The 13,405-nt window shown below is 41.1% G+C and overlaps 1 protein-coding gene and 1 pseudogene across 5 annotated transcripts in view; both read left to right on the forward strand.

The window, feature by feature from the left end:
• Positions 1 to 12,858, forward strand: part of SERAC1 (serine active site containing 1) — a 40,667-nt gene extending 27,809 nt beyond the window's left edge. For 3 of the 5 annotated variants that reach the window (XM_011376304.2, XM_023521105.1, XM_011376306.2), the window contains 7 exons: positions 3,254 to 3,404; positions 4,808 to 4,949; positions 5,960 to 6,054; positions 6,719 to 6,816; positions 7,985 to 8,167; positions 9,132 to 9,275; positions 10,812 to 12,858. In XM_011376304.2, coding sequence (XP_011374606.1) covers positions 3,254 to 3,404; positions 4,808 to 4,949; positions 5,960 to 6,054; positions 6,719 to 6,816; positions 7,985 to 8,167; positions 9,132 to 9,275; positions 10,812 to 10,948 — 950 coding nt within the window. In that variant the 3' untranslated portion in view covers positions 10,949 to 12,858. The remainder of the gene's footprint in view (positions 1 to 3,253; positions 3,405 to 4,807; positions 4,950 to 5,959; positions 6,055 to 6,718; positions 6,817 to 7,984; positions 8,168 to 9,131; positions 9,276 to 10,811) is intronic. The other 2 variants (XM_023521106.1, XM_023521107.1) reach the window with 2 other exon arrangements.
• Positions 4,244 to 4,358, forward strand: LOC111729953 (annotated as a pseudogene).
• Positions 12,859 to 13,405: the final 547 nt, after the last annotated feature.

Raw genomic sequence — 13,405 nt, forward strand, 5'->3', positions numbered from 1 at the left:
CCTGGACTCTTTATCGATTAGGAGCTGGTCACTAAGGCTGGCCCATGGTCAATGGGAGGGGGATTATGGGGGATACCTCTTCACCTCTTGATGAGAATAGCGTCAAAGAATTTGAAGACATATTTTAAAATCACTACAAATTGCTAATACAGATATTTAAAGCTACAAATTTCCTCTAACCTGCTTTAGATGCAGATCTCAAATTTTTGTTATTTCGTATTTTAATCATCATTCAGTTTGAAATGTTTTCTAATTTCCTTTGTGATTTCTTCTTTGCCTCATGGGTTATTTAAAAGTGTGTTCTGTAAACCCTTAACAAGTATTAAGGGTTTCCTAGATATCATATGTCTCTGATTTCTAATTTAATATTCCATGTCTTCAGAGAACATACCCTGTGTTTTAATCTTTGGAAACTTACTGAGACTCAGTCGATGGCCTACTTTACGGTCTGTCTTGGTGAGTGCTCTGTGTGCACTTGGATAAGTGTAAGTATGTGTAGTGTTAAGTGAAGTGCTCTGTAAACAACGCTTAAACCAAGTTGGCTGATACTGTTTCTCAAATCTTCTCTAGATCTTTACTGAGTTTTGTCTAGTGCTGCGAATTACTAAGAGGTGATTAAATTCTTCAGCTGTGATTGTGAATTTGTCTGTATCTCCTTTTAGTTCCGTTAGGTTTTTCTTCCCGTGACGTGTTCATTTTTTATTATCACTGGCAATACTTCAAGTCTACTTTGATATTAAAATACTCACATTGGTTTTTTTCTTACGCTTGCTGTTTGCATTGCATATCTTTGATCTTTTTCTCCTTTTGCTTTCATTTTTCTGTGACTTTAAAAATACATCTTTTATCGACGGTGCATAGTTGGATCTTTTTCATTAATCCAGTTTGATAATCTTTCTCTTTGAATTATTTAGTCTCTTTGCATCTGATGTAATTATTGTCATCGTTTGGTCGTGTCTGTCATCTTGCTCTTGTTTCCTATTTCCCCGCTCTGGTTTCTTTCTTTTTTCCTCTTTTCCTGGCCCTTTTTTTTTTTTTTGGAAGGGGGGTTCCTTGAGTATTTTTGTATTGTATTTCTTTTCTTCTTTTGTTTTTTTATACAATAGTTTCAGTATTTTTTTTAATGGTTGTATCCTTATCAGTCTAGCTTGAATTAGTTTTGCGATACTTCACATATAATGTGAGATTCTTACAATAATGTAATTCACTTTGCATCCCTCGCCACCTTTGTGGTATTGTTATATTTTATTCCTACATGTTACAGATTCATGATACATCATTATTTTTGTTTTAACAGTCAAATGATATTTAAAGAATATTAGAAACAGTTTTTTACTTACACATTTGTAGTAATATCTGGTATTCTTTCTTCTTTTCTATGTATCTAAAGTCCCATCTGATGTTACTTCCCTTGAGCCTAATCATCTGGGTCTGCTGGCAGCAAGTTCTCTGACCTTCCATTTTCTGAAAATGAATTATTTCACCTTTATTTTATTATCCATGGAAAGACATTGTCCATGGATAAATAATTGTGTTGATGGTGCGTCGTCAACACTTTAAATATCCCCTCTTGGCATCCGTTGTCCGATGAGAAGTCACTCCTTATACCACTTTTGTTCTCCTGTATGTAGCGTGTCTTTTTTTTTCTTTGGCTTCTTTTAAGGTTTTTATGTTTGCTATTCAGCAGTTAGACCGTGAAGCGCCTAGGTGTCTTTTTTTATACTTATCCTGTGCAGGGTCTGCTGAGCTCACTGAATCTATGGGTTGATGTTTTTGATCAAATTTGGAAACTTTCCAGCCAGTCTATCTTCAAAAGCTTTTTCTGTTCCTTTTCTCTGTCTTCTCCTTCTGGAACTTCAGTTCTGTTTATTAGATCACTTGATGCCATTCCACAGGTCATTGAGACTGTTCACTTCTTTTCAAAAACTTTTTTCTCCCTGTGCTTTGGATGATTTCTATTTTCATTTTCACTGAAGGGGTAGAGAATTGATAAAAATCAGTATTTAAAAAAAAAACAACACCCTACCTCTAACGGAAACCTTCCTTTAAGCGAAGCCCAGTCCTATTGGGTGGTTTCAGTGTCTATCAGACAGCTCACTGAACACCTTGGCCTCTCCATCTCTATTCCTTGACCTTCTCATTTTCTGTGACCTCCTTCTCTGTTCCCAAGTTGTCCAGTACTCACTGCCATGCTATACCTTGGACCTGGTCATTTCCTGAAATTGCGTCACCTAAAAAAAGCAGTAATTCACCTCTCACCTCTCCGAGCAAACCCTCCTCTCGCTCAAGCTTCCGGTTGCGTCTGCTCCCACAGTGACTGGTTTTCCTCTCTGCCGGAATCTGCTGTCCACTGACCTCCCTACTTCCTCCTAACCATTAGTCCTCTTTATTCTTTTAATTTTATATCCCCTAGACTAATTTCTAAAAACTGTCAAACTTGTCACCATGTCATTAAGTAAGTAGCACTGAGACGACGTAGAAAACAAAACTCATCAGGTTTAATGTGAAATGTGAGGAGCACCTGGAAATGTTTAGGCATGCGATGCCGAGGACATTCAGGATATTGTCCTAATTTCAAAACCTTTTTTATTATTAGAAATCCAATCAAAATCCTGCTTAATACAAGAAACATAAGGACATGCAAAATTCATGTCCCACTTTGTGCTCCCGTGTTACATTGAGAAATGCAACTTGTATGTCATCACGACAGTGTAGTCATTAAGAGAAGGGAACAACTCACAGCCCAGTTTTCTTTATGTCTGCACCTCCTTCTATTAAGTTAAACCATGAACTCGTTCTGGAACCTTAGTTCACACTCACTGCCAGCTGTGAGTCCTCTTCAGTCTTTACCTCCTTCCCGACTCAGCGTAGGTTCCGTCATTTCAGTAACGTCGTTGCCAGTGCCCTAGAACTCTCTCTCCCTCTTATCCTTCTAACACACCCTTGGTCAAGACCCCAACACTAGAAGAAATCTACTTATCTGCTTTTGCTATGGCTGAGCATAGAGTCATTGCAGATTGGTTGTCACTGTGCTTACAAGATTGACAGGTTAAAGGCCCTCTCGGCTACCATGTCCTCCAGTTAACGTTCCCAGCAGGACTATGTTAAACCTTCTTCACTTCTCAAACCTTCCATTTCCCCTCCGTGCAGCAGGTGGCCTCCCCGACTTCAGCGAGCCGATCGAACCCTTTCCCCGCTTGACGACAGTCTGAGCGATTAGTGCCGCATTCAGGAGGTGTGTTCCTTCCTCCAGGCTGGGTTTCCATACTGGCAGAAGCAATGAAGTCTCAGGACATTATGGAGGCCTCGCATGCTGCCAGAACCCTGGCTAACCTAGACCGGGAGACCGTGCAAGAAAAATACCAGGATGGTGTATATGTGCTGCACCCCCAGTATCGCACAAGGTATGGAAGGCCGCTTTGTCCCCGTGGGGACGGAGAGCCTAGAGGGCTTAACATTTTAATTTATTTCTGCACATTTACATGAGTCAAATACCTTATTTACTGAAACAATTTGTCCATAATAACCTCAGAAGAATTGCAGACTCGCAGAAGTATGGAACTGGCTAAATGATCAGGGTTATTTCACACCAGGGGCTTATGTTCAGTAAGATTCGTGCACCTTTTATAACTTGTCACACTTAAACTCTGTATGCCTGTTTCTTTGTTTCGTGGCATTTTCACGTAGATCTAAACTGATTTGGATTGTGGAGGTCGGTCTGGGTGGGAAGGAGATAGGCAATCAGATTAGCCTGGGTCTAGACCTCAAGAGACTGGAAAAGGTTTGTCAGGTATAAAAGCAGGCCCTGGAACGAGTAAGTTGTAATGAACTTAACTCATGTTCCATCTTAACGTTATTTCCGGTCACTCTTTCTAGTTGTGTCATTACTGAGACAATACAGAAAGGACCACAGTAAAAAAGTCACATATTTCTTGGATTTTTGTTAGGCACTTTAAAATAATAGCTCAGAAAATAGCACCTTTTTTTTTAATTTGAAAAATGGATTGTCTGGTTAATTTCAGTTTATAAATACAATATTTCATATGTGTAGCATAATTGTATGCTATAAATAGCTTCAAGTAATATACTATTTACTTATTTTTTAAATGTCATATCCAAAGAAAGAATATGTTCTTTTAAAATATCATTTGTTCTGGATGTGGTTCCATAGTGTAGCTGTTAGCATGTCTGCTTTACACGCTGAAAATGCTAGGTTCACGCCCCAGAGGAGCCACAGTCCATGGTCTACGGCCATGCCATCTTGAACAAGCCCAATGTCTGATCTTGGAAGCTAAGCAGTGTTGGGCCTGGTTAGTACTTGGATGGGAGACCACCTAGAAGACCAGGTGCTGTAGGCGTAAATAATAAATATTATTCTATTTTTGATAAGTATTATCCTTGAATCCAAAGCATTATCCAAATTTTTGAAAATCTCTCATGCATGCTGATTTTGAAACTATACTAGCATGTTCTTATTTAACTAACATTTCAAATACTTTTATTGATCTGTGAGATATCCTCACAGAAATCTTTGGAGGGTCATCTGACATGACAGCTGTCACTTCATTGATTTTGGTTGGTCCCCCTGGCTAGATATGTCTCCATTTTCAGAGAGCAGTGAAGCACACTGTACATGTCTTGGCCCAAATTCCTTACAGGATTTTTTTTTTTTTTAGCAAACCTGTGCTCGTAAAGCTTCCCTAATTTTTATTATGTGTCATATAAACCTGCTAAGCACCATCTACAGAGAGTGCTGTATAGATTCTTATCAAAACAGTAACACGTTTATTCTGCTTCTCCCGCGTAGTCAGCCCATTAAAGCAGATGTCCTTTTTGTTCATGGCCTGATGGGAGCAGCATTCAAAACATGGCGGCAGCAGGACAATGACCAGGTTTTAAACGAAAAGGTTTCAGAGGATGAAACCAGGTACACAACGTGTTGGCCCAAGGTAAGGAAACGGCTGACTTAGCCAGCGTCAGCATCACACACTGCCATGTCACACTGGCTGTTGGGGCCTCATTGTGACTTGTTTATTTTTCTTTTTTATACTGGGATTTTTTTTCATGCAGTTTTTCTTTCCCTTAGGGACACTCGTGGTATGTTACATGAACAGCTGGGCTTGTCACCCTGTGTTGTGTAATTTAGAGTACAGTTTATATTTCTAAAAGAATATTCTAGTAAGTGAAAAACAGGCAAGGGCCAGTAATCGTTCACTTTCATTAAAAATGTAATATAATAAATAATACATTCATAATAATTGGCTCATTCTATGATTTTAATAATTATAAAAATAGAAAGACTTTGAAGAATACTTTGGATTTTTTTGACATTATTTCTTCCAGAGAGCCTTAACCCTGGGGTGAATTCATTGACTTGATCTAAAGCTCAGTGAAAATTGATGCTGCGACTCTGTGTTAATAGCTTCCAAAGCTTTGTCCCACTGCTGCTTATTCACCTTCAGAAAGGCTTATCGAGCAGAAAGAACAGTTTGTGCTGTCTGGTGACAGTGAAGCACGGAGATGACAACAGATCGCCGATCCAGAGACAGAACCGCGACTGTAATTAGTATCTCTGAGTTCTCAGGCCAGGTCCCTAACCGTCATACACGCGGTCTGTCCTGAGAGCACAGCTTTCTGTGGAGCGCTTTCGGAAAGCCCATCTGATCTCGACTCCAGAGACAGGCCCCGCGCTTGGCTGTCGCAGATTAAAACTGAGAATATTCTCTTGAAACCTGTATTGGGCTTATGCTGTAAATATCAATCCCACCTTGTGACCAGAGACATAAAAAGATAAAATGCTGAAATTGTTTTTCTAGTCACCTTTATACTTTACTGCAGTGTGATCTTTAACTAGTCATCAATATTACAAGAGCCCTTTAGTTATGAATTTTAATTACTAGGAAATAACCGGGGCAGTGGAAATTTACATACGTTCTTTCATACCTTTAATTTTACATAGACGTGGTTAGCAAGAGACTGTCCCAGTCTCCGGATCATATCTGTGGAGTACGACACCAGCCTGAGCGACTGGAGGGCAAGGTGCCCGATGGAAAGGTAACGAGAAGCTTTGGGAGGGTGAGGGCCCAGGCCACGAGGGGGCCTCCGGGGTGCAGGGGAGTCTTATCTTCGGATGCCACAGACAGGATTTTCTTAGGAAAAATGAACCTAACCTTATCTTTCTAGGAGGAGTTAGCGATAAATAAATGTTTGAAAATTACTTATTTTGAATTCTGATTCTAACAGCTTTCTGGTATTTCTGAGTAACAAACCAAAGTGACGAAAGCTTAATGCTTGCAGCGTAAATACAAACAATGGCTAAATGGCAATGACAACTGGCTTGATAAACTCACAAAAGAGACATGGTCTTGTTGTCAGGCCACGTAATGAGAAAGAACACGTGTCCTAAGAGGTGCTGGCAGTTGGTGGGAGACCTAAGTTTGACCTGAGAAAATTGCCAGCCACATATTATGTGCTCAGACAATGCTCGTTTAGTGAACGAACGGCTCGTTTTGGGCTTGAGATATTCCCAGCTATCTCACTGTGACTGTTGGAAGAAGGGAACAAGCGGTTGCAGGAATCAAGCAGAGAGAATAGGGAGTATCCCTGACTTTAAATGTACCATTGGTCCAGTACACACGAGTTCTTGCCTTAAAAAGGGGGTAGCAAAATTTGGTGGCGGACCGATAGCCTGTCACACCTGCTGTTTCGTTTTGTTCAGAAAGTCCATCGCGTTCCGGAGCAACGAGCTTCTCAGGAAGCTCCGAGCGGCCGGCGTCGGAGACAGGCCGGTGATCTGGGTGTCGCACAGCATGGGCGGTGAGTGCGTTTCATTCTGGGATGCGGGCGGCGAGGGTAGTGTCAGCCCTCGGGACTAACCTGAGGTATTGCAGCTGTTTTACTTCCTAGTGACCCTTTTCCCCCCTAAATTAATGTTTTAGGCTATGGCTGGTTTTTAAATTACTACTCTCCTTCCATGCTATTTCTTTTTCTAGAAGGGGACAACTAGTAACAAACCATATAAAAGGGATGTGAGTTTGACAACTTAGTGAATAAACATCAGAAGCAGTCCGTGGCTTATACAAGCCTGACCCGTAACGATCCCTCGACGTTCCTGGAGGGTCACAGGGCTCCCCTTCCTTCCTTGCACCCCAACCATTGCAGAGTCCATTATTGCTCTGATGCCCACAACCGCAGCCCCTTCGTGCCTGCTTCCCCGGGTCCCACAGGTGTCGCTTTGCGGGTCCCTGTGCTTGCTTGCTAAACGACATCCGCTCCTCCTGCCCCTCGCCCCAGTCCAGCTCTAAATTCTCACCACCCACCTTCAGAGGGTCTTCCTGCAGCCTCTGCCTAGTTTATCTGATGAAGCGCAGGGCTGCTGGCCGAGTCCAAGTGTTTTCCTGAGAGAAAGGTAGATGTCACCTTTTGTGTCCTCAGAGATCCAGTGTCACCATCTGTGTGACCTTTGTGTTTCGCTACTGGCTCCAGGCCCGGTGTGGAGAGACAGAAGGTGTCTGTCTAGGTGCGGTTTCCCATAGAAGCTTTTTCCCATGGTGGATGAGCTTTACGGGACTGTGTGTTTCTTGAATGTTGGTACAGTCCTGTGGAGTGGGCATCTGTGGGCTGTTGGGGGCAGGTCGGGGGGGCTGGCTGCTGCTTAGTTGCTTCACTGATGGACACCACTATGGCAGTGCCTGATACTCCTCCTATGGGACAGCACATTCTGTGATACAAGGTCTAGAATTTTACTTGTTTATAGGTAAGCCTCTAGTCTAGAGGATGAGTGTTATCAAGTGTTAATATTTTAAGGCCTTGTTTATTGGACTACAGAGAATTATTGTGTAAACTTTTTAAAGAAAGCATCTCTCCGTATTTCTTGTTTTGCCTTTTTGGGGTGGAGGGTAGTGGGGCGGGCAGAGGTGCAGTTAAGAATAATAGAGGGAAGAAAAATAGCCTTGGCACTGTTTTCTTTCTTCTCTGTGCCTAGGTCTTCTTGTCAAAAAGATGCTGCTAGAAGCCTCTCGGAAGCCAGAACTGAGTACCGTTATAAACAACACCAGAGGGATGATTTTCTATAGCGTCCCCCACCACGGGTCGCATCTGGCGGAGTACTCTGTCAACGTTCGCTATCTGCTCTTTCCCTCTTTGGAAGTCAAGGAACTCAGCAAGGGTAATACTCTGTCACAGAGGAAGCTGGGATTGTCATCAGTTACGGAGGGAAAAAAGGCAGTTTCTAACTTGACTGTTTCATCTCATTATTTGTATATGAATTGTGTTTAGACTGTCATGAAAAATTTTTAGTTTGGACTTTTTCTTTGGTACCTTCCCTTTCTGTTCTTAAGCCATTTGTTCAAATATAAAAAAATTTTACTATTAATTATTTAAAAACTTAAAAGTTATATGTTTTAAATCTTACCAATGAGTTTCCATAAGTTTGGAAAATCAACTGTTAAAATATACACAAGCTTTTAAGATTTTCAGCGTATTAACTATAAAGCACTATATATTTGATTAATAAGCATTCTTTTCTAGAATACCCGTTCATCAGAATTTGGAGCCTCTGGCCTGAGCCTTAATATGCCAGTTTTTTTTGCTAGCCTTTCTCTGTGTTCTGCTTTATCTTCTAAACCTTATGTTAAATTTTATTTTCCATAAGCTCTTCCTTGTTCTTTGGTACATTATCTTTTGAAATCATTTGAAGATACTAATGAGGGGATTTTTAAAAAGTTCCTCTCTGCTTCTTCCTTGAGTTCTCTTTCTCCTGTGGTCGGGTTTTGTTTGCTGTTGGGTCTGCCTCTTTTAGGTCTCAGGCTTTCCTCGAATAGCTGGTGCTTCTTGGTTGTCCTGTCATAGTGGAGGCTGCGGGACAGAAAGGGGTGGGCACACTGGGGACCCCTGAGACCCACACACCGAACTGCCTTGGGTTTGCTTCCTCTCCACCTGAGGCTGCCTCTCAGTTCTCGGTGGTTTTAGCTTTTTACTCACCTTAAAGGCTTCCTAGGAATGAGATAAAATAAGCCACCATCTTGAATCAGAACCCTCATTTCCTCTCTAAATTTAGAAGGTTAATGCATTTTTTTAAATGAATTGGATAAAAAGAACTTGCCATAATCTTATTCTCTATAATTTTACAGATTCTCCTGCACTTAAAACACTACAGGATGATTTTCTGGAGTTTGCTAAAGACAAAAACTTCCAGGTGCTGAATTTTGTAGAAACACTGCCAACCTCCATTGGTAGCATGATCAAACTCCATGTGGTTCCCGTGGAATCAGCAGGTACTCGCTCGTTTGAAACTTGTTGGCCGTTAGATGGCGGGTTGGTGGTACCTAGCATTTAATCATAAATGTCAGTTTGTGTATTCAGTTTTTCGGTTTTAGGAGAGCTTTATGAAGATCTAGATTCCAGTTATTAACTTCAGCCATAGATAAAATTTCTCTGCAAACATGTAACTTTGGCATTATCCCTCTCCTTCATTTAACTGATTAGATGTTAAAGGTTAATTGGCTAACTCTAAATTAGTCATCAGCATTGAACCTTGTTGTATTAAGGTGAGAATACAAATACAAAGCCCTTCTGTCAGCTAGACTAAAAGGGGCATTTCACATAAAGACATAACCGCATGTAGAAACCTCAAAAAAAAAAAAAATCAACTAAAGAACCTTTAGTAAATATATGGAAGAAAAACGAAACATATTTAAGCGACTAAGATTTCAATGGAAAAAAGCTAGTGTTAAAAGTACAGTCTCTTCACAATCCTGAAGTTGAGGGAAGCGAGCGGTATCTGCCACTTCGGTGCGTATTACAGGCTCTCGGGGGCGGGGCCCAAGTCCTGGTTCTTTTCTTTAACACGCCCTGCTTAGCAGGCGACCCACTCCTTTCACTCCCTGGAACGCGGCTTGCTTGTCAGACCCTTTTCTGATCCCCCGAGGCTGGGTCAGGTGCCGCCCCGGTAGCGCTCGACCATGCAGAGAGAGCTACTTGCAGCCACGGACAGTGTGTATCTGGAGCACCTTCCACATGGTTCTTTGGTTTGCATAATAAGTTTTGTCCTGACCTCGTTATATATTATCTAAATAAAATGTAAAAGTCTTAGTATTCTGTAGTGGAACCCAAAGAGGCTTCGCCTCAAAGCCATACGTCATAGGGTGTGGAGTTACTATTTAGTAGCTGAGGGACTTGAAGAGGTCAAGGAACAGCTGCTGGGTGTTAAACAAAACTGGAAGCTAAAAGCAAAGTTAAGACTGTGGGCGAGCTGCTTGTAGTGACGTGACTGTCTGAACCTGCTTTCGTGTCACCAGCAGGCTTGTCTTCTTCCCTCACCTAGCTGGCACCACTAGCACCTCTTGTTACTTCCATGTAGGCAGCTCTGTGAGGCTCAAGCAAACCTCTGAGGCACTAATCATCTCCCCTGGGTGGAGTGATCGCAGCGGTCCGGGTGTAGAACGGGTCCTCTGTGAGCCGTTCCATGCTTTTATCAGGACACGGGAGCTCATTAGCAAGTTTATAATACAAACCTTAGAAAAAGTGAAATAATTTAGTAATAACCTGCAGATGTATAAAAGTTTTGAAGATAGTGCTCAGGCTCTGTTTGCTATTAAGAAGGCCAGAACACATACAAAGAATTCATGAGAAGCATAAATTATACCTCCTGAGAACTCATTCCGGTGTGATCAGACTTCAGGTTCCATTATCTTAAGTTCCTTATTATAACTGAATCAGTATTTAGAACAACCCGTTTAGCCTCTTTCAACATTGACAGGGGGAAGTTTACATTTTTATTTAGATTTTATTGACATTTTTGTTTCCTTCAGATTTAGGCATTGGAGATCTAATTCCTGTGGATGTTAACCATTTGAACATTTGTAAGCCAGAGAAAAAGGATGCTTTTTTGTACCAACGTACCTTACGATTCATCCGTGAAACGTTAGCCAAAGACCTTGAAAACTGACAGTTGTCTTCCATTTTTTATATGTGAACAGAGTGCAAGAAACTTGGTGTTCTCTTCCTCTTTCTAAGCAATCGTGCACACACACTCATGATGCCATCGATGCGGTCCGGAATATGTTGCAGGCAACAGTATTCTGTAAAGCACAAACAGAAGTGGCAGGCAGAGAGTGAAGGGTAGACTGGATTCTTTTAACTTTTATGTCTCTTACAGTGTTGTCCCAGGTGACATAGAGCAAGCTGCTATGGATAGAGATGCCTCTGTCACCTGTAACTGTCTGTGGCTTAAGCTGGAGGAGCACTGATGGCTTCTGAAGGGATAGGAGTCGTCAGCTCACCATAAAAATGCCATTTGGAGAGTACCTAGAATGGAGAGGAGAATGAACCAGAACATAAGATTGTTTTTGTTCTGGGTTTCGATGTACTGTAAATGTTTTTAAACATCACGGAAAACCTTTGTCGAACACGTTAACTTTGTTAGACCTGCTCTCACCCATGGGTCAGTTCCTTGTAAGTTTTTATTTTCATATTGCTGGGGACAAATATTTCTCCTTTAAAAAAAATCCCAGCTTATAGTAATTCTTTCCAGACTTTAGCTACCTATACTTGTAACTTTTCCCAGATAAAGTAGCTAATCCACTATTGATCAGGGTGTGAAACAAAACTATTCTAAGTTGTTATATATGTTAGCAATACTTAGTATCAAGATTCTCAGATTCTCTTTAGCTAAATAGAATATACCTTTTCTTCTTGCTCATTTGGAAATGGTAGTAATTGAACTCCAGCATGGGAGAGATAGGACATCATGTTGCTGACTTTTTCTTTTTAAATAACATTATTGAGATGTCAATTCACATACCATAAAATTCACCCTTTTAAATATACGGTTCATTGATTTTCAGTATATTTACCGAGTTGTACAACCATCACCACTATCTAATTTCAGAACATTTTATCGTCCCCCAGAATAACCCGGAACTATTAACTGTCACTCCATGTCCATGCTCCTGTTCCCGCCCCCGGCAAACACTAATCAGCTTTCTGTCTCTCTGGATTTGCCTGTTGTGGACATTTCATATAAATGGAATCATACAATATGTGCCCCTCTGGGTCTGGCTTCCTCTTAGCATAACGTTCAAGGTTCATCCACGATGTAGCATTATTAGTGCTTCATTCCCTTTTGTGGCCAAGTAATATTCCACTGCATGGATATACCACATTCATTTATGCCTTCATCGGTTGATAGACATTTTTTTCTTTTGGCTATTATGCTGCTGTTAACACTGATGCACATTTTTGTGTGTGTGGATGTATGCTGTTGATGCTCCTGGCCGTGTTCTAGGAGTGGAGTTGCTGACTCATATTAAGCGTCTGTTTACTAATTTGACGGTGGACATTTGTAGAATGGCAGTCAGAGCTAAGACGAGCGCAGCCTCTGAGTGTGAACCCTACCAACATCTGATTGCTTAATTATGCAGCAGCCTAACAAGTGAGTTAACCAGTTTTATACAGATACAGCGAACGCGATGGTTAGCTAACACCAGTAAGTTCGCTAACAGTGGCGCTAGTTAATGGGATGTCATGGGAAGAATGCGTAGATACGTTTGGTTTATTTTCTGTTTCTTATGAACCATGGCAGATAATGAGCAGTTTCAGCCATGGTTTAACTTAAGGATAATGGAATGAAAGCACACTCTGTTAAAATCTCGACATAGCTGTTATAGCTGTGCTTTAAAGATAAAGTCTGGGAGAAAGATCTAGTGTATTGTTAAATTAACTGTAGTTTTCAGGCAAGTCACTGAACATTTTTATTCTATGAATTGACTATGATGTACACAGGTTCACTTCATCAGTTTTGTGACATTTAAGTCAGCAATGTTTTCAAATAATCACTGCCTGAAGAACACAAAGTATGAAAACATGTATTTAAAATAGTTTTAAATTTAGACCATCAATAAAATGGTTCTCCTAGTTCAGTCAGCTTTGTTTAAATATCCTTTCTGGAAAAAAATTTCAGCGAAGCTATATATTGCCTCTCCCCTCATTTGAAAAGTCACTTTAAAAGATCTGTTTAAGAGGGAAGTAAACAATACAGGTGTCACAAAACACAGCTCTGAAAGCAAGCTGTAAATAAAGCTAGGATGAGAATGAGAAGTCACTTATCCTTACTTACACCCCTTTCACTTCTTAATCACATTTCCCCCAAACCTGCCGGATTACATTAACCCTAAATCTCAAAGGCACTGAGTTCCCTTTACCCCCCAGTGTCTCGATCAGATGTAACCACAGAAAGTGTCAAACTACAAAATGGAGCATCAGACCTTTCTTGACAGCGTCTCGACCACTCACCCAAGGCCGCGCTGGCAGCCGGGATATGGTGGAGGGTGCAGGCCTCTGCCTGGTGACAACGCTTGAGTGTGGTGGGCACCGGCATTTATTTCCTATTGAGAAAAACAGTGAT

This window comes from Pteropus vampyrus, unplaced genomic scaffold (assembly GCF_000151845.1).
Source record: "Pteropus vampyrus isolate Shadow unplaced genomic scaffold, Pvam_2.0 Scaffold292, whole genome shotgun sequence".
Classification (NCBI taxonomy): Eukaryota; Metazoa; Chordata; class Mammalia; order Chiroptera; family Pteropodidae; genus Pteropus; species Pteropus vampyrus.